Source organism: Chiloscyllium plagiosum, chromosome 3 (assembly GCF_004010195.1).
Source record: "Chiloscyllium plagiosum isolate BGI_BamShark_2017 chromosome 3, ASM401019v2, whole genome shotgun sequence".
In the NCBI taxonomy this organism is placed as follows: domain Eukaryota; kingdom Metazoa; phylum Chordata; class Chondrichthyes; order Orectolobiformes; family Hemiscylliidae; genus Chiloscyllium; species Chiloscyllium plagiosum.
Window position 1 is genome coordinate 131,646,132 of NC_057712.1, and position 21,824 is coordinate 131,667,955.

The following is a 21,824-nucleotide window of genomic DNA, read 5'->3' on the forward strand; positions in this document are numbered from 1 at the left end:
AAGTCTCCCAGTGCCCCGCAAGGGACTTCACTGCCGGCCGTTATCTGAACCTGTGAACAGAGTGAGTCCGGCAGTCGTGTAACAGTAGAGTACTCTTTGAAAGTGTGTGTGTGTGTGTGTGTGTGTGTGTGTGTGTGTGATCCTTCGCGGGTGGGCGATTGTGGTCGCGGAACACTAGTAAAAGTGTGCGTGATTATTATTATCGTCGTTTATTGTCAATGCGCTACTGTGACTGACGGACTATCCTTGGACCGACGACTTTAGGTACGAGACCCCGACAGATTGACCCCCCCTGTTTAAAAACCGACCAAACAAGCCTTCCTGGTTGACCTCTGCAGTGGGAGTTAGGGGACCCCATTGTACGTTGAGCCCGGTTTTAGCGCCTTCCTTGCGTACGCGGTAGAGGCTGGGAGGTCTACGCGCGCTACAAGAAGGGAAGTCCTCCAAACCAGCCGGGGCACGGGGCCTTTGGGCCAACCGGCGGTTATACGCTCTGCCCATTGACCTCGCGGTCCCGAGGTATTGGCCTCTGTAGGATCAGGCGTGGTTAGGTCTGACTTCACGCCAACCCCCTTGCACTCGGGCCACTGGTTCACGTCCAGTGTTTGTGGGGTACACACGGCCGCTGAACGTCAGGCGGTGAGAGAGAGACTCATGGAAACCCGGGGTTGCGCGCTCAGGAATCGACACGCGCCCCGTCTGTAACTATCCCCCCCCTGCTCAGGTTGACCCGTGGGGCTAGGGTTCGACTTACAGGGAGTGGGCTTCCCGACTGGGAGATTAATAAGCCAGTGCCAGCAACATCCCTTAGCACGCCTGCTAGCTTTACTTTAAAGTAGCTTCTGTTAAGTTACACCCGCTGCGCCCCTACCATGGGTGGGAGCGCGGCCGAAGACCTAGATTGGGGGCCAGAGGGTTCCCTTACCCGTTTTATAGCCTGATTCCCTTTACAGTGTGTGGGCCAGTTTCTCTGTGGTGTGTGTGTGTCTGTTTCCCTGTACTGGGTGGGTCTGTTTTCCTGTACAGTATGTGGGCCTGTTGCTCTGTACAATGTGGGTCTCTTCCCTGCACAGTGTGTAGGTCTGCTTCCTGGTACCGTGTGTGGTTCTGTTTCCCTGTACATTGTGTGCATCTGTTTCCTGGTACATTATGTGGGTCTGTTTCCTGGTACAGTGTATGAGTCTGTTTCCAGGTACAGTGTGTGGGTCTGTTTTCCTGTACAGTGTATGGATCTGTTTCCCTGTACAGTGTGTGGGCCTGATTCCCTTTACAGTGTGTGGGCCAGTTTCTCTGTGGTGTGTGTGTGTCTGTTTCCCTGTACTGGGTGGGTCTGTTTTCCTGTACAGTATGTGGGCCTGTTGCTCTGTACAATGTGGGTCTCTTCCCTGCACAGTGTGTAGGTCTGCTTCCTGGTACCGTGTGTGGTTCTGTTTCCCTGTACATTGTGTGCATCTGTTTCCTGGTACATTATGTGGGTCTGTTTCCTGGTACAGTGTATGAGTCTGTTTCCAGGTACAGTGTGTGGGTCTGTTTTCCTGTACAGTGTATGGATCTGTTTCCCTGTACAGTGTGTGGGCCTGATTCCCTTTACAGTGTGTGGGCCAGTTTCTCTGTGGTGTGTGTGTGTCTGTTTCCCTGTACTGGGTGGGTCTGTTTTCCTGTACAGTATGTGGGCCTGTTGCTCTGTACAATGTGGGTCTCTTCCCTGCACAGTGTGTAGGTCTGCTTCCTGGTACCGTGTGTGGTTCTGTTTCCCTGTACATTGTGTGCATCTGTTTCCTGGTACATTATGTGGGTCTGTTTCCTGGTACAGTGTATGAGTCTGTTTCCAGGTACAGTGTGTGGGTCTGTTTTCCTGTACAGTGTATGGATCTGTTTCCCTGTACAGTGTGTGGGCCTGATTCCCTTTACAGTGTGTGGGCCAGTTTCTCTGTGGTGTGTGTGTGTCTGTTTCCCTGTACTGGGTGGGTCTGTTTTCCTGTACAGTATGTGGGCCTGTTGCTCTGTACAATGTGGGTCTCTTCCCTGCACAGTGTGTAGGTCTGCTTCCTGGTACCGTGTGTGGTTCTGTTTCCCTGTACATTGTGTGCATCTGTTTCCTGGTACATTATGTGGGTCTGTTTCCTGGTACAGTGTATGAGTCTGTTTCCAGGTACAGTGTGTGGGTCTGTTTTCCTGTACAGTGTATGGATCTGTTTCCCTGTACAGTGTGTGGGCCTGATTCCCTTTACAGTGTGTGGGCCAGTTTCTCTGTGGTGTGTGTGTGTCTGTTTCCCTGTACTGGGTGGGTCTGTTTTCCTGTACAGTATGTGGGCCTGTTGCTCTGTACAATGTGGGTCTCTTCCCTGCACAGTGTGTAGGTCTGCTTCCTGGTACCGTGTGTGGTTCTGTTTCCCTGTACATTGTGTGCATCTGTTTCCTGGTACATTATGTGGGTCTGTTTCCTGGTACAGTGTATGAGTCTGTTTCCAGGTACAGTGTGTGGGTCTGTTTTCCTGTACAGTGTATGGATCTGTTTCCCTGTACAGTGTGTGGGCCTGATTCCCTTTACAGTGTGTGGGCCAGTTTCTCTGTGGTGTGTGTGTGTCTGTTTCCCTGTACTGGGTGGGTCTGTTTTCCTGTACAGTATGTGGGCCTGTTGCTCTGTACAATGTGGGTCTCTTCCCTGCACAGTGTGTAGGTCTGCTTCCTGGTACCGTGTGTGGTTCTGTTTCCCTGTACATTGTGTGCATCTGTTTCCTGGTACATTATGTGGGTCTGTTTCCTGGTACAGTGTATGAGTCTGTTTCCAGGTACAGTGTGTGGGTCTGTTTTCCTGTACAGTGTATGGATCTGTTTCCCTGTACAGTGTGTGGGCCTGATTCCCTTTACAGTGTGTGGGCCAGTTTCTCTGTGGTGTGTGTGTGTCTGTTTCCCTGTACTGGGTGGGTCTGTTTTCCTGTACAGTATGTGGGCCTGTTGCTCTGTACAATGTGGGTCTCTTCCCTGCACAGTGTGTAGGTCTGCTTCCTGGTACCGTGTGTGGTTCTGTTTCCCTGTACATTGTGTGCATCTGTTTCCTGGTACATTATGTGGGTCTGTTTCCTGGTACAGTGTATGAGTCTGTTTCCAGGTACAGTGTGTGGGTCTGTTTTCCTGTACAGTGTATGGATCTGTTTCCCTGTACAGTGTGTGGGCCTGATTCCCTTTACAGTGTGTGGGCCAGTTTCTCTGTGGTGTGTGTGTGTCTGTTTCCCTGTACTGGGTGGGTCTGTTTTCCTGTACAGTATGTGGGCCTGTTGCTCTGTACAATGTGGGTCTCTTCCCTGCACAGTGTGTAGGTCTGCTTCCTGGTACCGTGTGTGGTTCTGTTTCCCTGTACATTGTGTGCATCTGTTTCCTGGTACATTATGTGGGTCTGTTTCCTGGTACAGTGTATGAGTCTGTTTCCAGGTACAGTGTGTGGGTCTGTTTTCCTGTACAGTGTATGGATCTGTTTCCCTGTACAGTGTGTGGGCCTGATTCCCTTTACAGTGTGTGGGCCAGTTTCTCTGTGGTGTGTGTGTGTCTGTTTCCCTGTACTGGGTGGGTCTGTTTTCCTGTACAGTATGTGGGCCTGTTGCTCTGTACAATGTGGGTCTCTTCCCTGCACAGTGTGTAGGTCTGCTTCCTGGTACCGTGTGTGGTTCTGTTTCCCTGTACATTGTGTGCATCTGTTTCCTGGTACATTATGTGGGTCTGTTTCCTGGTACAGTGTATGAGTCTGTTTCCAGGTACAGTGTGTGGGTCTGTTTTCCTGTACAGTGTATGGATCTGTTTCCCTGTACAGTGTGTGGGCCTGATTCCCTTTACAGTGTGTGGGCCAGTTTCTCTGTGGTGTGTGTGTGTCTGTTTCCCTGTACTGGGTGGGTCTGTTTTCCTGTACAGTATGTGGGCCTGTTGCTCTGTACAATGTGGGTCTCTTCCCTGCACAGTGTGTAGGTCTGCTTCCTGGTACCGTGTGTGGTTCTGTTTCCCTGTACATTGTGTGCATCTGTTTCCTGGTACATTATGTGGGTCTGTTTCCTGGTACAGTGTATGAGTCTGTTTCCAGGTACAGTGTGTGGGTCTGTTTTCCTGTACAGTGTATGGATCTGTTTCCCTGTACAGTGTGTGGGCCTGATTCCCTTTACAGTGTGTGGGCCAGTTTCTCTGTGGTGTGTGTGTGTCTGTTTCCCTGTACTGGGTGGGTCTGTTTTCCTGTACAGTATGTGGGCCTGTTGCTCTGTACAATGTGGGTCTCTTCCCTGCACAGTGTGTAGGTCTGCTTCCTGGTACCGTGTGTGGTTCTGTTTCCCTGTACATTGTGTGCATCTGTTTCCTGGTACATTATGTGGGTCTGTTTCCTGGTACAGTGTGTGGGCCTGTTTCCCTGTATAGTGTGTTGGTTTGTTTCCAGATACTGTGTTTGGGTCTGTTTCCTGGTACAGTGTATGAGTCTGTTTCCAGGTACAGTGTGTGGGTCTGTTTTCCTGTACAGTGTATGGATCTGTTTCCCTGTACAGTGTGTGGGTTTTTGTCCTGGTACAGTGTTGTGGTCTGTTTTCTCGTACAATGTGTGAGCCTGTTTCCCTGTACAGTGTTATGGCTTGTTGACTGTGCAGTGTGTTGGCCCGTATCCTGCTACAGTGTGTGGATCGGTTTCCCAGTGCACTGTGTGTGCCTGTTTCCTTGTACAGTGTGTGGACCTGTTTCCCTGAATAGTGTGTAGGTCTGCTTCCAGTAGAGTGAGTCTGCCTGTTCCCCGGTACAGTGTGAGTACCTATTTCTCTGCATAGTGTGTGGGTCTGTTTCCCTGTACTGTGTGAGGGCCTGTTTCCCTGTTGCGTGTGGTGCCTGTTTCTTTGTATAGTGTGTCAGTCTGTTTCCCTGAACAGTGTGTAGGTCTGTTTCCCCATACTGTGAGTGGGCCTGTTTTCCTGTACAGTGAGTGGGTCTTTTTCCCTATACAGTGTGTGGGCCTGTATGCCTGTACAGTGTGAGTGTCTGTTTCCTGGTGCAGTGTATGGGTCTGTTTCCCTGTACAGTGTGTACGCCTGTTTCCCTGTACACTGGGTGGGTCTATTTCCCGGTACAGTGTACGTGTCTGATTCCCTGTACAGTGTGTGGGTCTGTTTCCTGGTACAGTGTATGAGTCTGTTTCCCAGTACCGTGTGTTGGTCTGTTTCCTGGTACAGTGTATGAGTCTGTTTCCAGGTACAGTGTGTGGGTCTGTTTTCCTGTACAGTGTATGGATCTGTTTCCCTGTACAGTGTGTGGGTCTGTTTCCCTGTACAGTGTGTGGGCCTGATTCCCTTTACAGTGTGTGGGCCAGTTTCTCTGTGGTGTGTGTGTCTGTTTCCCTGTACTGGGTGGGTCTGTTTTCCTGTACAGTATGTGGGCCTGTTGCTCTGTACAATGTGGGTCTCTTCCCTGCACAGTGTGTAGGTCTGCTTCCTGGTACCGTGTGTGGTTCTGTTTCCCTGTACATTGTGTGCATCTGTTTCCTGGTACATTATGTGGGTCTGTTTCCTGGTACAGTGTGTGGGCCTGTTTCCCTGAATAGTGTGTAGGCCTGTTTCCAGTAGAATGTGTCTGCCTGTTTCCCAGTACAGTGAGTGGGGCTGTTTCCCTGTGCTGTGTGTTGGTCTGTTTCCTGGTGCAGTGTGGGAGTCTGTTTCTCGGTACAGTGTGTGGGTCTGTTTCCCTTACAGTGTGTGGGCCTGACTCCCTGTACAGTGTGTGAGCCAGTTTCTCTGTGGTGTGTGTGGGTCTGGTTTCCTGTACAGTATGTGGAAACTTTATTGCTGGAACAGCGCAGCAGGTCAGGCAGCATCCAGGGAACAGGAGATTCGACGTTTCGGGCACAGGCCCTTCTTCGAATCTCCTGTTCCCTGGACGCTGCCTGACCTGCTGCGCTGTTCCAGCAATAAAGTTTCAACTTTGATCTCCAGCATCTGCAGACCTCACTTTCTCCAGTACAGTATGTGGGCCTGTTGCTCTGTACAGTGTGTAGGTCTGCTTCTTGGTACAGTGTGTGAGTCTATTTCCCTGTACAGTGTGTAGGTCTGCTTCCTGGTACAGTGTGTGTGTCTGCTTCCCTGCACAGTGTGTAGGTCTGCTTCCTGGCACAGTGTGTGGGGCTGTTTCCCTGTGCATTGTATGGGTCTGTTTCCCTGTGCATTGTGTGGGCTTGTTTCCTGGTACAGTGTATGGTCCTGTTTCTTTGTACTGTGTGGGCCTGTTTCCCTGTACAGTATGCAACTCTGTTTCCTGGCACCATGTTTGGGCCTGTTTCCCTGTACAGTATGTGGGCCTGTTGCTCTGTACAGTGTGTGGGTCTGCTTCCCTACACAGTGTGTAGGTCTGCTTCCTGGTACAGTGTGTGGGGCTGTTTCCCTGTGCAGTGTATGGGTCTGTTTCCTGTACATTGTGTGGGCTTGTTTCCTGGTACAGTGTAAGGTCCTATTTCTCTTTACAGTGGGGGCCTGATTCCCTGTACAGTATACCTGTTTCCCTGTACATTGTGTGGGCTTGTTTCCTGGTACAGTGTATGGTCCTGTTTCTTTGTACTGTGTGGGCCTGTTTCCCTGTGCAGTATGCGACTCTGTTTCCTGGCATCGTGTTTGGGCCTGTTTCCCTGTAGAGTGTGTGGGCATAGTTCCCTGTACAGCGTATGGGTCTGTTTCCCTGTAGAGTGTGTGGATCTGTTTTCCTGTACAGTATGAGGGCATGTTGCTCTGTGTGGGTCTGCTTCCCTACACAGTGTGTAGGTCTGCTTCCTGGTACAGTGTGTGGGGCTGTTTCCCTGTGCAGTGTATGGGTCTGTTTCCCTGTACATTGTGTGGGCTTGTTTCCTGGTACAGTGTAAGGTCCTATTTCTCTGTACAGTGGGGGCCTGATTCCCTGTACAGTATATGACTCTGTTTCCTGGCACCATGTTTGGGCCTGTTTCCCTGTAGAGTGTGTGGGCCTGGTTCCCTGCCCAGTATGTGTGCCTGTTTCCCTGTACAGTATACGACTCTGTTTCCTGGCACCGTGTTTGGGCCTGTTTCCCTGTAGAGAGTGTAGGCCAGGTTCCCTGCCCAGTATGTGGGCCTGTTTCCCTGTAGAGTGCGTGGCTCTGTTTCCTGGTACAGTGTGTGGGTCTGTTTCCCTTTCCAGTGTGTGGGCCTGTTACCCAGTTCAGTGTGTGGGCCTGTTTCCCGGTACAGAGTGTGGATTTGTTTTTTCTGGTACAGTGTGTGTCGGTATGGAATGCTTTGCCTGCATCGGTAGTAGATTCACCAAGTTTAAGTGCATTTAAGTCGTCATTTGACTGGCAAATGGACGTACATGGAATAGTGTAGGTGGAATGGGCTTCAGATTAGTATGACAGGGCGGCACAACATTGAGGGCCGAATGGCCTGTACTGCGCTATAATGTTCTATGTTCTGTTTCCCAGTTACTATGTGTGGGCCTATTTTCCGGCCCAGTGTGTGGGCCAGTTTCCCTGTACATTATATGCATCTGTTTCCTGGTACATTATGTGGGTCTGTTTCCTGTTACAGTGTGTGGGCTTGTTTCCTGGTACAGTGTATGATCCTGTTTCTCTGTACAGTGTTGGTCTGTTTCCCTGTATAGTATGCGATTCTGTTTCCTGGCCCTGTTTCCCTGTACAGTGTGTGGGCCTGTTTCCTGATACAGTGTATGGCTTTTGTTTCCTGGTGCAGTGAGTGGGGATGTTTCCCTGTACAGTGAATGGGTCTGTGTTTCAGTGCAGTGAATCGGTCTGTTTTTCAGTATAGTGAATGGGTGTATTTTTCAGTACAGTGAGTGGCTTTGTGTTTCAGTATAGTTAGTGAGCCTGTGTTTCAATACAGTGAATTGGTCTGTGTTTCAATACAGTGAGTGGATCTGCGTTTCACTGTCGTGAATGGGTCTATGTTTCAGTACAGTGAATGTGTCTGTGTTTCAGTACAATGAGTGGGTCTGTGTTTCAGTACAGTGAGTGGGTCTGCATTTCAGTTCAGTAAATGGGTCTGTGTTTCACTGCAGTGAATGGGTCTGTGTTTGAGTGCAGTGAATGGGTCTGTTTTTCTGTACAGCATCGGTGTTTCTGTATAGTGAGTGGGTCTGTGTTTCAATACAGTGAGTGGGTCTGTGTTTCAGTCCAGTGAGTGGGCCTGCGTTTCACTGCAGTGAATGGGTCTGTGTTTCAGTGCAGTGAATGGGTCCGTTTTTTAGTACAGTGAATGGGTCTGTGTTTCACTGCAGTGAATGGGTCCGTGTTTCAGTACAGTGAATGGGTCTGTTTTTCAGTACAGTGTCAGTGTTTCAGTACAGTGAGTAGGTTTGTATTTCAGTACGGTGGATGGGTCTGTGTTTCACTGCAGTGAATGGGTCTGTGTATCCGTGCAGTGAATGGGTCTGTTTTTCTGTACAGTGTCTATGTTTTAGTATGATGGATGGGTCTGTGTTTCACTGCAGTGAATGGGTCTGTGTTTCAGTGCAGTGAATGGGTCTGTGTTTCAGTACAGTATCTGTGTTTCAGTATGGTAGATGGGTCTGTGTTTTAGTAAAGTGAATAGGTCTGTGTTTCAGTACAGTGAATAGGTCTGTGTTTCAGTACAGTGAATGGGTCTGTTTTTCAGTACAGTGTCTGTGTTTCAGTACAGTGAGTAGGTTTGTGTTTCAGTACGGTGGGTGGATCTGTGTTTCACTGCAGTGAATGGGTCTGTGTATCCGTGCAATGAATGGGTCTGTTTTTCTATACAGTGTCTGTGTTTTAGTACGGTGGATGGATCTGTGTTTCAGTACAATGAATGGGCCTGTGTTTCAGTACAGTTAATGGGTCTGTGTATCTGTGCAGTGAATGGGTCTGTTTGTCAATCCAGTATCTGTGTTTCAGTACAGTGGATGGGTCTGCTTTTCTGTACAGTGAGTGGATCTGTGTTTCAGTACAGTGGATAGGTCAATTTTTCAGTACAGTGCCTGTTTCAATACAGTGAGTTTTTGGGTCTGTCCAGAAGACCACATCCGGGGATCATGATGATGGCATCCATTATATTATTTGTAAGGTAAGATTGTGTGAGGCTATTCATAAGGTAAGATTGTGTAAGGTATGAATATTTCAGGCTGTTGCTTGAATGGTCTGTGAGACCGATTATCCTAACCTTGGTCGTGGGTAAGATCCTGGAGTCCATTGTGAAGGATGAGATTTCTGAACACTTGGAAGTGTATGGTAAAATAAGGCAAAGTCAGCATGGTCTCATCTAGGGGAGATCATACCTAACAAATCTGCTAGAATTCTTTGAGGAAGTATCAAACAGGTTAGACCAATTAGAGCCAACGTTAACTACCTGGTCTTCAAGAAGGCCTTTGACAAGGTGCTGTACAGAATGCTACTGAGTAAGCTAAGGGCCCATGGTGTCAGAGGCAAAGTGCTAGCATGGATAGAAGTTTGGCTGTCTGGCAGAAAGCAGAGAATGGGAATAAAAGGGTCCTTCTCAGGATGGCAGCTAGGTACAAGTGGTGTTCTGCAAGGCTCAGTGTTGGGACAACTTTTCACTTTATTCATTAACGATCTCGATCAAGGAACTGAGGGGATTCTGGCTAGGTTTGCAGATGATACAAAGATAAGTAGAGTGACGTAGCATTGAGGAGGTAGGAAGTCTGCAGAAGGATTTGGACAGGTGAGAAGAACGGGCAAAGAAGTGACAGATGGGATACAACGTGGGAAAGTGTGAGGTCATGCACTTTGGTAGGAATTTTTAGAATTAGAATCCCTATAGTGTGGAAACAGGCCGTTTGGCCCAACAAGTCCACACTGACCCTCTGAAGAATAACCCACCCAGACCCATTCCCCAACCCGATATTTGCCGCTGACTAGTGCATTTAACCTACACATCCCTGAACACCATGGGCAATTTAAGCATGACCAATTCACCTGGCCTGCACATTCTTGGATTGTGGGAGGAAACCGAGCATCCAGAGGAAACTCATGCAGACACGGAGAGAATGTGCAAACTCCACACACAGTCACTTGAGGCTGGAATCAAATCTGGGTACCTGGTGCTGTAATAGAGGCATGGACTAGTTTCTAAATGGGGAGAAAATTCTAAAGTCTGAAGTGCAAAGAGACTTGGGGGTTCTAGTCCAGGATTCTCTCAAGGTAAACTTGCAGGTTGAGTCAATTGTTAGGAAGGCAAATGCAATGTTAACACTTATTTTGAGAGGACTTGAATATAAAAGCAGGGATGTACTTCTGAGGCTCTATAAGACTCTGGTCAGATCACGTTTGGAATATTGTGCACAGTTTTCAGCCCCATACCTCAGGAAGGATGTATTGGCCCTGGAACGGGTTCAGAGGAGGTTCACAAGAATGGTTACAGGAATGAAAAACTTAACATAGGATGAACATTTGCAAACTCTGGGTTTATACTCAATGGAGTTTAGAAGGATGAGGGGGGATCTACTAGAAACTTACAGAATACTGAATGGCCCAGATAGAGTAGATGGTGGGAAAATGTTTCCATTAGTAGGAGAGATTAGAACCTGGGGGCACAGACTTAGAGTAAAGGGAAGACCTTTTAGAACAGATGTAAGGAGAAACTTCTTCAGCCAGAATGTAGTGAATCTATGGAATTCATTGCCACAGAAGGCTGTGGAGGCCAGGCCATGAATATATTTAAGACAGAGATGGATAGGTTATTGATTGTGAAGGGGATCACAATCAGAGAAAACGGGAGAATGGAGTTGAGAAACCTATCAGCCATGATTGAATTAGGGAGCAGACTCGATGGGCTGGATAGCCTAATTTCTGCTCTTATCTCTTATGGTCTTAAGGTCTTATGGACATAGCTCCCCAATTTTCTCACAAACTCCCTGAGATTACTAACAAGAACTTTGCATGGTGAATAGGGATAGGCTTGTCTTTGTCATTTTTGGTGTTGTTGGTGCATCCAACTTTATTTAGACAGGTTTTGAGTAGCTTGCTAAGCCATTTCAGCAGCAACCAGATTGCTGTGGGTCTTGGGTCATATTTTGGCCAGGTCAGATAAGGATTGCAAATTTCCTCACTTTGTGGACATTAGTGAACCAGATGGGTTTTTAAAACCATTAACACCTGGTCCTGACCATACTAACTTTTTAATTCCAGATTTTCTTCAATTGTATTCAAATTTCACTGTCCGTTGTGGTGCACTTTGAACTCACGTCCTCAGAGCACTACTCTGGGTTTCCATCTCCAATTAATGAGTGTATCTAATCTTTGTATTATCATGTAAGATCGTCAGCACTGGGTGTTTCTTTAAATGGGCTTTGACAATATCAGATGTGCACACAAGGAGGTCTGGCCTCCATTGATTTGATTACTTTCTGTAAACTTTTGCTTTCTAAGTTATTAACTGACAGCATTCAGAAACATACCTTGCCATGGAGAGGTCAAATAATTTCAGAAATTGTGCAAGGGAGGTCTGGTACATCATATTAACCATGCTCATTTCAGTGATAAGGAAGTAGAGAATACTCCCACGAGTAGCTGCTGGTCGGTACTCTTCCTGTGCTGTGTTAATCTTTACCTCCGTCTCTGCTGCCACGTGCAGCTTCTCACTTACTTCAGTTGCTGTTGTCTTCGTTACCTGAAGAACTCCAATCAAAGACTCATCATCCACCAGTGAACCTGAAACAAAGAGCTAGTCAAGAGTTCATTCCTCAAGACATGAAGCAGCTTAATTTACAAAATGCATTGTTGTTGTATCTTACCAGATCACTGGGGTTGCTCTCTCATTAGAGAGAAGTGATTTATGGTGATCTAACCTGACCTCAGGTGAGAGAAGAGGTTGAGAAGGAGAGTCCTTCATGGTAACCTCAAATCAGTGATGGGAATTAAACCCACACTGTTGGCATTATACTGCTCTGTAAACCATTGATCCAGCCAACTGAGCTAAACTGATTCCCACAAAATACATACTGCAGCACAGAAATAAGCCATTTGGCCCAACAAAGCCATGGCAGTCTTTCTGTTTCACATGAGCCTCGTTGTCTCCCTTCAAAGACTAAATGTGACATTCAAATTGATGCTCTCTTCAGAAGAGCTTTATTTTGACAGAATATTCTTTGAAGGTCCCAAGATGCATTTCCATCGCCACTGATTGGCTGGAATAGATTTTCTGCTGATACTTTATTCAAATGAATAATTGATTGACTTCAACAATTTCAGACTGTAAACTTAATCCTTTCCCATTTTGCTTCTGCTTTGCACGTGCCAGCTTTTAAACTTTATTTTCATTTATTTGCTGTTGTACAATACTCTGCCATTCATACAGTCATATAGCACGGAAACTGACCCTTTGGTCCAACCAGTCCATGCTGACCATAATCCCAAATTTAAGGAGGTTCACCTGCCTGCTCCTGGCTCATATTCCTCCAATTGTTCCCGTCCACTCTGGACAAATGTTTTGTTTCTTTGCTACTATTACCTTTGTGTTTTAGACTAGCCAACTGTTTGTCAGTTAGCTTCTTCTGTTCTCCAATCTATCAGAGACCTTCCCTTTTGTTCTTTTTCTCTCTTGCTGCCTTTCACTTGTTTAAAACCTATTACACTTCGACCTTGGTTCAGTCGTGAAGCAAGGCCCTTGACATGAGTCATTAACTTGGTTTTTATCTCCAAAGAAGCAGTCAGACTCTCTGAGTACTTCCACCATTTTCTGTTTTAATTTCAGAATTTCAGTATCCTCAGTTAGATGCTTTTGTCTGTGTTGTATCAGGTTAGGCTTGTTTTATTTGGTACAAAGCTTTAGCAGCAAGGATTGTAGGAACATAAATGTTGAAAATGTGAAATGATTAACCAGTAATTTACTTACAGTAAGCACTGGAGAAACTTGGCAGGACAGGTGGCATCGGAAGTGAGGGAGGCAACAAGCGGTAACTTTAGCCTGACTAACCTAACATCCATTGTTGGAAAAGTATGGAATCAATCGTTAAGGAAGTAACAGCAGACATTTGGAAAATCATAATTTATTCAAGTGGAGTCAGCTTGGCTTCCTGAAAGGGAAATCATATCTGACTAATTAACTAGAATATTTTGAGGAAGTCTGAACCAGAGTGGATTGAAGGGAACCAGTAGATGTGTTGTAATTGAATTTTCAGAAGGAGGTCAATCAGTAAGCTTCACTCAGGAAGGGGAGGTCACCATCTGGAGTGGGACTAAGTGAGTAAATATTTTGGGCACTGTGGAGGCAGTGTGGGAATTCAATGCAGAGGGAAAGGGGTGTTTTTTTGCTTGTTTTTTTTGGACTTGTAGTTCGTAAGGTTTTGTTTTGAAGCCCCTGATCAGAGCCCAGCACAAAACAGTGACTTGACAGGAAAACCACACAGGTTAATTGGGTGATAATAGCTGCTAGTTTAACAATCTAAGTTACTTTTGGATTGAAGGTATATAGGAGAAATATTTACAGATTACAAACTAAAAGACCTGTAGAAAATTTTTATGAAAACAAATTAAGAATCAAGTCATTAGAGATGCAGGGCCAGGCAATGTGTTGTAACTGCATGATGTGGGAGCTGGTGGACCTCACTGTGGTCATAGTGATCACATCTGCCGCAAGCGTTAGTTGCTTGAGGAATTCTGGCTCAGAGTTGATGAGCTAGAGTCAGAGCTTCAAACACTGCGACACATCAGAGAGGGGGAGAGTTACCTGGATGCTGTGTTTCAAGAAGCCGTCACACCTTTAGATTAACTACCTCAAATTCAGTCAGTGGTCAGGGACAGGAGAGTGTGAGTATGAGCGAGGTGTGTAGAGGGATCCAGGAGGTAGTGCTGAAGAAGCCTCAGCCCTTGAGCTTGACTAACAGGTTGGAGATTCTTGCTCCCTGTGTGGATGAAAGTAGGGGCTGTTGAGTGAATGAGAGAAAGTCAGGACAGCAGAGGCTGGAGATCAGAGTCAAGAAGTGTGGCCAGGATCGAGAGTCCTGAAGACTGTATTGCCTGCCTGGTGCCTGGCCTCAGGATATCCCTGCTAGGTTGCAAAGGATCCTGCAGTCGGAGGGGAAAGATCCAATTGTTGTGGTCCATTTAGGTACCAACGATATAGGCAGAAAGAGGAAAGAGGTTCTACTGAGGGTATGGAAAGGGTCAAGAATCTAACTTCAGGCAAAGCAGGTAAGGAGACAACCATGAGAAGGGGGCAGTCACCTCAGGACTGAGGGTATTTTACTTAAATGTGCGCAGTATGTGAAACAAGGTAAATGAGCTTGTAGTGCAGATTGAAATTGGGGGATACAATGTTGTGGGCATCATAGTGATGTGGTTGTAAGTAGATCAGGGCTGGGAACGAAATATCCAAGAATACATGTCTCATCAAAAAGACAGGCAGTTGGATAGAGGGTGCAGTATGGTCTTGATTGTAAGAAATGAAGTTAAATTAATAGGGAGGAGCGATATAGGGTCAGAAGGAGTAGAATCTGTACTGGCAGATTTGAGGAATTGCAAAGGAAAAAAGACCCTGATGTGAGTTATGCGCAGGCATCCTAGCAATAATCAGGATGTGGGTTAGAAAATAAATCAAGAGGTGGAAAAGGCATGTAAAAATGACACTATTACAATAATCAAAGGGGACATCAAATGCAAGTGGGCAGTCTCTGTCTCTGTCATGGTATTTTGGAGCAGTTTATGATAGAGCCCATTAGGGAATAGGCAATTCTGGATTTGATGATCTGTGATGAGGATTGGTGTTTAAGAGCAGGGCAGTTTTACTGCAACTGTACAAGGTGCTGGTGAGACCACATCTGGAGAACTGTGAGCAGTTATGGTCTCCTTATTTAAGAAAATATATTATTTCATTGGAGATAGTACAGAGAAGGTTCACAAGATGATCCCCAATATGGTGGGACTGTCTTATGAGCAAAGTCTAAACAAGTGAGGACTCTACTCACTGGAGTTTAGGAGAATGAGAGATGATCGCAATGAAACGTATAGGATTCTTAAGAGGCTTGACAAAGAGAATACTGAGGAGATGTATCCATGGGAGAACCTTAGACCAGAGTCTCAGAGTAAAGGGGTGCCAACTGAAGATTGAGATGAGGAATAACTTCTTCTCTAAGAAGGTTGTGAGTGTTTGGAATTCCTTGTTATAGAGAGCTGTGGTGACAGAGTCCTTGTGTGCATTTAAGGCTGAGATAGATTCTTGATCAGTCAGGGAATCAAGGATTATGGGGAAAGGGTAGGAATGTGGACGTGAGGAATGTTGCATCAGCCATGATCCTGTGGTATGGTGGAGCAGGATCAGGATCCAAATGGCCTACTCCTGTTCTTATTTCTTATGGCATTATGATTTATCTGTGGGAACAGAAATAATTAACATTTCTAATTTGATATAAATTTTCTTCAGAACTGCTGCTTTTATTGAGAAATTTCAGCCCACCTGGGGTAAGCATTTAATACAAGTGGAGGAATGGAGAGCGAGTTAATGTTTCAAGTCTGACATGACTCCCCTTCAGAACTGGTTCCTGAAAAATTTCTCTGGCATTTTCTATTTTTATGTCAGAAGCATTAACTCTGTTTCTCTCTCTCCACAGATACTGCCAGAACTGCTGCATTTCTCCAGCAATTTCTCTTTTTAATTCAGATTTCCAGAATCTGCACTATTTTGATTTTAAATGAATTATTTACCTTTGGTGGTGCTGAGTTTGAATAACAGGTTATTCTCCAACTCCTTCATTTTGCGTTTGTTGGCAGTGACTTCCTCGATCAGCTGCACACGCTCTGCTTCCAATTCCTAATGGAAAGGTGGTTAAAAATAATTGCCCAAACTGGTAAAGGGAAAAGTAAAGTATAATATTATTACAGGATACAATTGTAGGATGGTAGAAAAAGGGAGTGTTTCAGTGAAATGCTCGACAATGTTGCCAGATATCCTGTGCCTTGGAAACGTGTCTTAACCATTTCTACCACACAAAAACTATAGAGGAGCAAATAAGAGGACAAATAGGATGTATAAAATAGATTTGTGTCTGGTTGACTAGTTAGAAAGGGTTGTGTAAAATTAAATCTGGATTCTGAGGAATGCTATATAAAAGAGGTCCTTTAGGTGTTCCGCAATTAGTGGAGCGAACAGCAAAGTAATCTTTGTGAAGAAACAGCTGCATAATTGTACACTTTAATCACTCTGAATGGTTTTACTAATATAGTGAACTGGCTTGAAGTACTTTATTTTAATTCCTCCTCTTTTCTGTGGATTGCCATGTTAACCTCTTGCTGGTACAACAATTTAGTTTAGGAGAACAGTTTATGATGTGAAATGGTCTTGATTCATCAAGGGTTATGGAGATAAGGCAGGAACAGGATACTGATTAGGAATGATCAGCCATGATCATATTGAATGGCAGTACAGGCTCGAAGGGCTGAATGGCCTACTCCTGCACCTATTGTCTATTGTCTATTGTCTATAACTATCTCCCCTCACTTTAAAGCTGTGTCCCCTCGTGTTTGCCGTCCCCATACTTGGAAAAAAGGCTCTACCGTCCACCCTATCTAACCCTCTGATTATTTTGTTCGTCTCTATTAAGTCACCTCTCAACCTTCTTCTCTCTAACGAGAACAGCCTCAAGGCCCTCCAACCTTCTTCTCTCTAACAAGAACAGCCTCAAGGCCCTCTGCCTTTCCTCGTAAGATATTCCTTCCATACTAGGCAACATCCTAATAAATCTCCTCTGCATCCTTTCCAAAGCTTCCACATCCTTCTTATAATGCGGTGACCAGAACTGTACACAATACTCTAAGTGTGGCCGTACCAGAGTTTTGTACAGCTGCAGCATAACCTCCTGGTTCCGGAACTCAATCCCTCTATTAATAAAGACCAAAACACTGTATGCCCTCTTAAGGGCATACAGTCCTGTCAATCTGGGTGACAACTTTCAGGGATCTGTGTACATGGACACCAAGATCTCTCTGCTCATCTGCACTCCCAAGAATCTTACCATTAGCCCAGTAGTTTGCATTCCGATTACTCTGTCCAAAGTGTATCACCTCACACTTGTCCACATTAAACTCCATTTGCCACCTCTCAGCCCAGCTCTGCATGCTATCTATGTCTCTCTGCAACCTACTACATCCTTCGTCACAATCCACAACTCCACTGACCTTAGTGTCGTCCGCAAATTTACTAACCCACCCTTCTAAGCCCTCATCCAGGTCATTGATAAAAATGACGAACAGCAGTGGACCCAACACCGACCCTTGCGGTACGCCGCTAGTAACTGGACACCAAGATGAACATGTTCCATCAACTACAACCCTCTGTTTTCTTTCAGCAAGCCAATTACTGATCCAAACTGCTATGTCTCCCACAATCCCATTCCTCCGCATTTTGTATAATAGACTACTGTGGGGAACCTTATCAAACGCCTTGCTGAAATCCATATACACCACATCAACCGGTTTACTCTCATCTACCTGCTTGGTCATTTTGTCAAAAAACTCAATAAGATTCGTTAGGCACGACCTACCCTTCACAAAACCGTGCTGACTGTCCCTGATCAGATTATTCTTTTCTAGATGGTTATAAATCCTCTCTCTTATAACCTTTTCCAACACTTTACCAACAACTGAAGTGAGACTCACTGGTCTGTAATTACCAGGGTTGTCTCTACTACTCTTTTTGAACAAGGGAACCACATTTGCTATCCTCCAGTCCTCAGGCACTAGTCCTGTAGACAATGATGATTTGAAGATCAATGCCAAAGGCTTGGCAATCTCTTCCCTTGCTTCCCAGAAGATCCTAGGATAGATCCAATCCGGCCCAGGGGACTTGTCTATTTTCACACTCTGCAGTATTTCTAATACCTCTTCCTTGTGAACCTCAATCTCTTCTAGTCTAGATGCAAGTATCTCTGTACCTTTCTTGCCAACATTTTCATTTTCTATAGTGAACACTGTCGAAAAGTATTTATTTAGTGCTTCCCCTATATCCTCTGACTCCACACACACAACTTCCCACAATTATCCTTGATTGGCCCTAATTTAACTCTCGTCATTCTTTTGTTCCTGACATACCTATGGAAAGCCTTAGGGTTAACCTTGATCCTATCCACCAACAACTTCTTATGTCTCCTCCTGGCTCTTCTGAGTTCTCTTGTTAGGTCTTTCCTGACTTCCTTGTAACCCTCAAGTGCCCTAACTGAGTTTTCACATTTTGTCCTAACCTGAGCCTTCTTCTTCTTCCTGACCAGGGATTCCACTCCCTTAGTAAACCACGGCTCATGCGTTCTATATCTTCTTCCCTGCCTGACAGGTACATACTTATCTAGGATACACAGGAGCTTTTCCTTGAATAAGTTCCACATTTTTAATGTGCTCATCCCCTGCAGTTTCCTTCCCCATTCTACGCTTCCTAAATCTTTCCTAATTGCATTGTAATTTCCCTTCCCCCAGCTGTAACTCTTGCTCGGTGGAGTACACCTGTCCCTTTCCATCACTAAAGTAAACCTGACAGAATTGTGATTGCTGTCTCCAAAGTGCTTACCTACTTCCAAATCTAACACCTGGCCAGGCTCGTTACCCAGTACTAAATATAAAGTGGCTTCGCGTCTTGTAGGCCTGTCTACATTGCATATAAAACTGACAACTCAAAAAATGTTAATCTCAAATATTTCATGATACTCCTCAATCCCCGAATCAATCAGTCTTCTTTGGACCCTTTGCATGTGGGACTGAGAAATGCCCTACTTTACCTGTTTCTCAGTAAGGATCACACGTCCAAGCAACTGGTTCTCAAGACCTTTAATGGTTACGGTGAAGTCAATGATGGATGTCTTGGCACTAATTTCTGGAGTGTAGGCTGGGTTTGGAAGTTTTGTAGTAATGTAGAACATGAAACCAGCCATGACATCAGTTTCTTTATCACCCACTTTCACCTGTAAAAGCAATCAATTAAAAATATTTTACTGCTGAAAAGAGAGACATGTTGCCTGAGGTTTTCATCTTACACACTTCAGTAAAAATTCCACATTTCAAACAATCACAATAATTTATATAACAGGAGGCAAAGGTGCTGATTGGTTCACAGGTTGACTTTGTTAGGCTGAGGCAGTGCCTTGGAGAAAGTCAAGGGCCACTGGCATCAGTACTGGGCAAAGTGGGGAAAACCAATCCTTTACTCAAGGAAAGCTTTCCCATCTCCATTTTGTTCTTTCAATCCTTCCAAAATGTTAAAAACTCTTGAATATTCATGTCACAGCATTGGTTATTTTGTAGCCACATCTCTGAAATGGCTATCATATCACACCCATGTATTTCTATTTGCATTACCAGTTCATTGGTCTTGTTGTCAAAGTTGGATGTTTTCAGAAAAAGAGTCTTTAATTCTGCTATTGGGTACCTTCACTGATCAGTAGTTTAATGGATAGCCACTGTCACCAATAATCTGACCTTGGTAGAATGTGGATGAAGCGAAAAGCTTGGCACCTGGGAGTGTCTTGGTGTGCAGGCATCCTAATTGTTTCCGTGGTATTGCAAGATCCAGAGGCAGTACTCACAGAACAGTTGGACACTTAAGGGATTGGAATCTCTTCTTGTTAATGAGTGCTATTGGCTGGTCTGTGGGAACTTGTGTTCAACCTAGCACACCTTGTACTTCAGGCATCCAGCACTGTCGTCTTAGGTTGGGCTTTCTGGATCAGTATGATAATTGATTTACTGCAACCTTCAGAGACATTGGCACCACACTGAAGCCGTGATACATTGCTGAATGCATGCATCTCCACTTGGCCATTGGAATGAAACTAGGCGAAAGGGCTTTTACCCGAAACATTGACTCTCCTGCTCCTCAGATGCTGCCTGACCTGCTGTGCTTTTCCTGCACCACACTCTTGACTTTAGAATGAAACAGACATGTAGAAACTAAAGTCCATGAGGATTGTTACTACTACAGCCATTAGGTGACCAACAGCATCATTCATGCTCGTTAGTTACCATGGCACGATGATCTGCAGTAACCTCTCTGGAGAGTTTCAGTTAAACTACTGCCTCATCATTGAGTGTAGCTCAAGTGGATGTGAGCATAGGAGGTATAGTTAGTAAGTTTGCAGATAACACCAAAATTGGAGGTGTAGCGGACAGTGAAGAAAGTTACCTCAGATTATAACTGGATCTCGATCAGATTGGCCAATATGGTGAGAAGTGGCAGATGAAGTTTAATTTAGATAAAAGCGAGGTGCTGCATTTTGGAAAAGCAAATCAGAGCAGGACTTATACAATTAATGGTAAGGTCCTTGGGTGTGTTGCTGAACAAAGAGACCTTGGAGTGCAGGTTCATAGCTCCTTGAAAGTGGAGTTGCAAGTAGATAGGATAGTGAAGAAGGCGTTTGGTATGCTTTCCTTTATTGGTCAGAGCATTGAGTACAGGAGTGGGAGGTCATGTTGCGACTGTACAGGACATTGATTAGGCCACTTTTGGAATATTGCGTGCAATTCTGGTCTCCTTCCTATCAGAAAGATGTTGTGAAGTTTGGAGGCGTTCAAAAAAGATTTACAAGGATGTTACCAGGGTTGGAAAATTTGAGCTAGAAGGAGATGCTGAATAGGCTGGGGCTGTTTTCCCTGGGGTGTTGGAGGGGTGACCTTATAGAGGTTTATAAAATCATGAGGGACATGAATACGATAAATATTCAAAGTCTTTTCCTTGGGGTGGGGAACACCAGAACTAGATGGCAACCTAGGGGCAACCTTTTCACACAGAGGGTGGTACATGAACTGCCAGAGGAAATGGTGCAGGCTCGTATAATTACAACAGTTAAAAGGCATCTGGATAGGTATATGAATAGGAAGGGTTTAGAGGGATATGGGCCAAGTGTTGGCACATAGGACTAGATGAGATTAGAATATCTGGTCAGCATGGATGAGTTGGACCGACGAGTCTGTTTCCGTGTGTCCATCTCTATGACTCTATGCTATATGTACACTCTGCTATAGTGTCCTTTCTTTATATTACAGCGGACCTGCACCACCCCTCTGTGGCCTTCTCCCACTCCTATATTCTGAGGTTGTACCTACAGGTGGCCAGATATTTTTCTAGACTGAATTCCTAAATCCCTTCTTAGCTGCTCCTCCTCACTGGAGGACCCACTTCCAGGGTGGAGGATGCACATGGCCACTCTCCCAGATTCTTTCTCCAAACAACCTATCTCATCTGCTCTCAGGCCCTCTCGATGCAGACAAGTAGCAGTATGGACGTTGGACCGTGAAGCTCTGCAGCAGGACTGCCTGTTCTCACTGCAATATGTTTTGACTGGACTACACCAGCTCTTCCTATGAAAATGGCTGCCAAATTCAACACTGGTCAAGAAGAAGAAAAAGGCTTATATTAGGACAAAATGTGAAAACTCAGTTAGGGCACTTGAGGGTTACAAGGAAGTCAGGAAAGACCTAACAAGAGAACTCAGAAGAGCCAGGAGGAGACATGAGATGTTGTTGGTGGATAGGATCAAGGATAACCCTAAGGCTTTCCATAGGTATGTCAGGAACAAAAGAATGACGAGAGTTAAATTAGGGCCAATCAAGGATAATAGTGGGAAGTTGTGTGTGGAGTCAGAGGATATAGGGGAAGCACTAAATAAATACTTTTCGACAGTGTTCACTATAGAAAATGAAAATGTTGGCAAGGAAGATACAGAGATACTTGCATCTAGACTAGAAGAGATTGAGGTTCACAAGGAAGAGGTATTAGAAATACTGCAGAGTGTGAAAATAGACAAGTCCCCTGGGCCGGATTGGATCTATCCTAGGATCCTCTGGGAAGCCAGGGAAGAGATTGCCGAGCCTTTGGCATTGATCTTCAAATCATCATTGT

At 45.4% G+C, this 21,824-nt stretch overlaps 1 protein-coding gene across 1 annotated transcript in view; it reads right to left on the reverse strand.

Annotated features, from left to right (window-relative positions):
- LOC122540179 (dynein axonemal heavy chain 8-like) overlaps positions 1-21,824 on the reverse strand; it is a 1,249,383-nt gene that overhangs the window by 96,565 nt on the left and 1,130,994 nt on the right. Inside the window, exons 75-77 of the mRNA XM_043675521.1 lie at positions 18,709-18,891; positions 15,650-15,755; positions 11,407-11,659 (exon numbers count right to left, since the gene is read on the reverse strand). Coding sequence (XP_043531456.1) covers positions 11,407-11,659; positions 15,650-15,755; positions 18,709-18,891 — 542 coding nt within the window. The remainder of the gene's footprint in view (positions 1-11,406; positions 11,660-15,649; positions 15,756-18,708; positions 18,892-21,824) is intronic.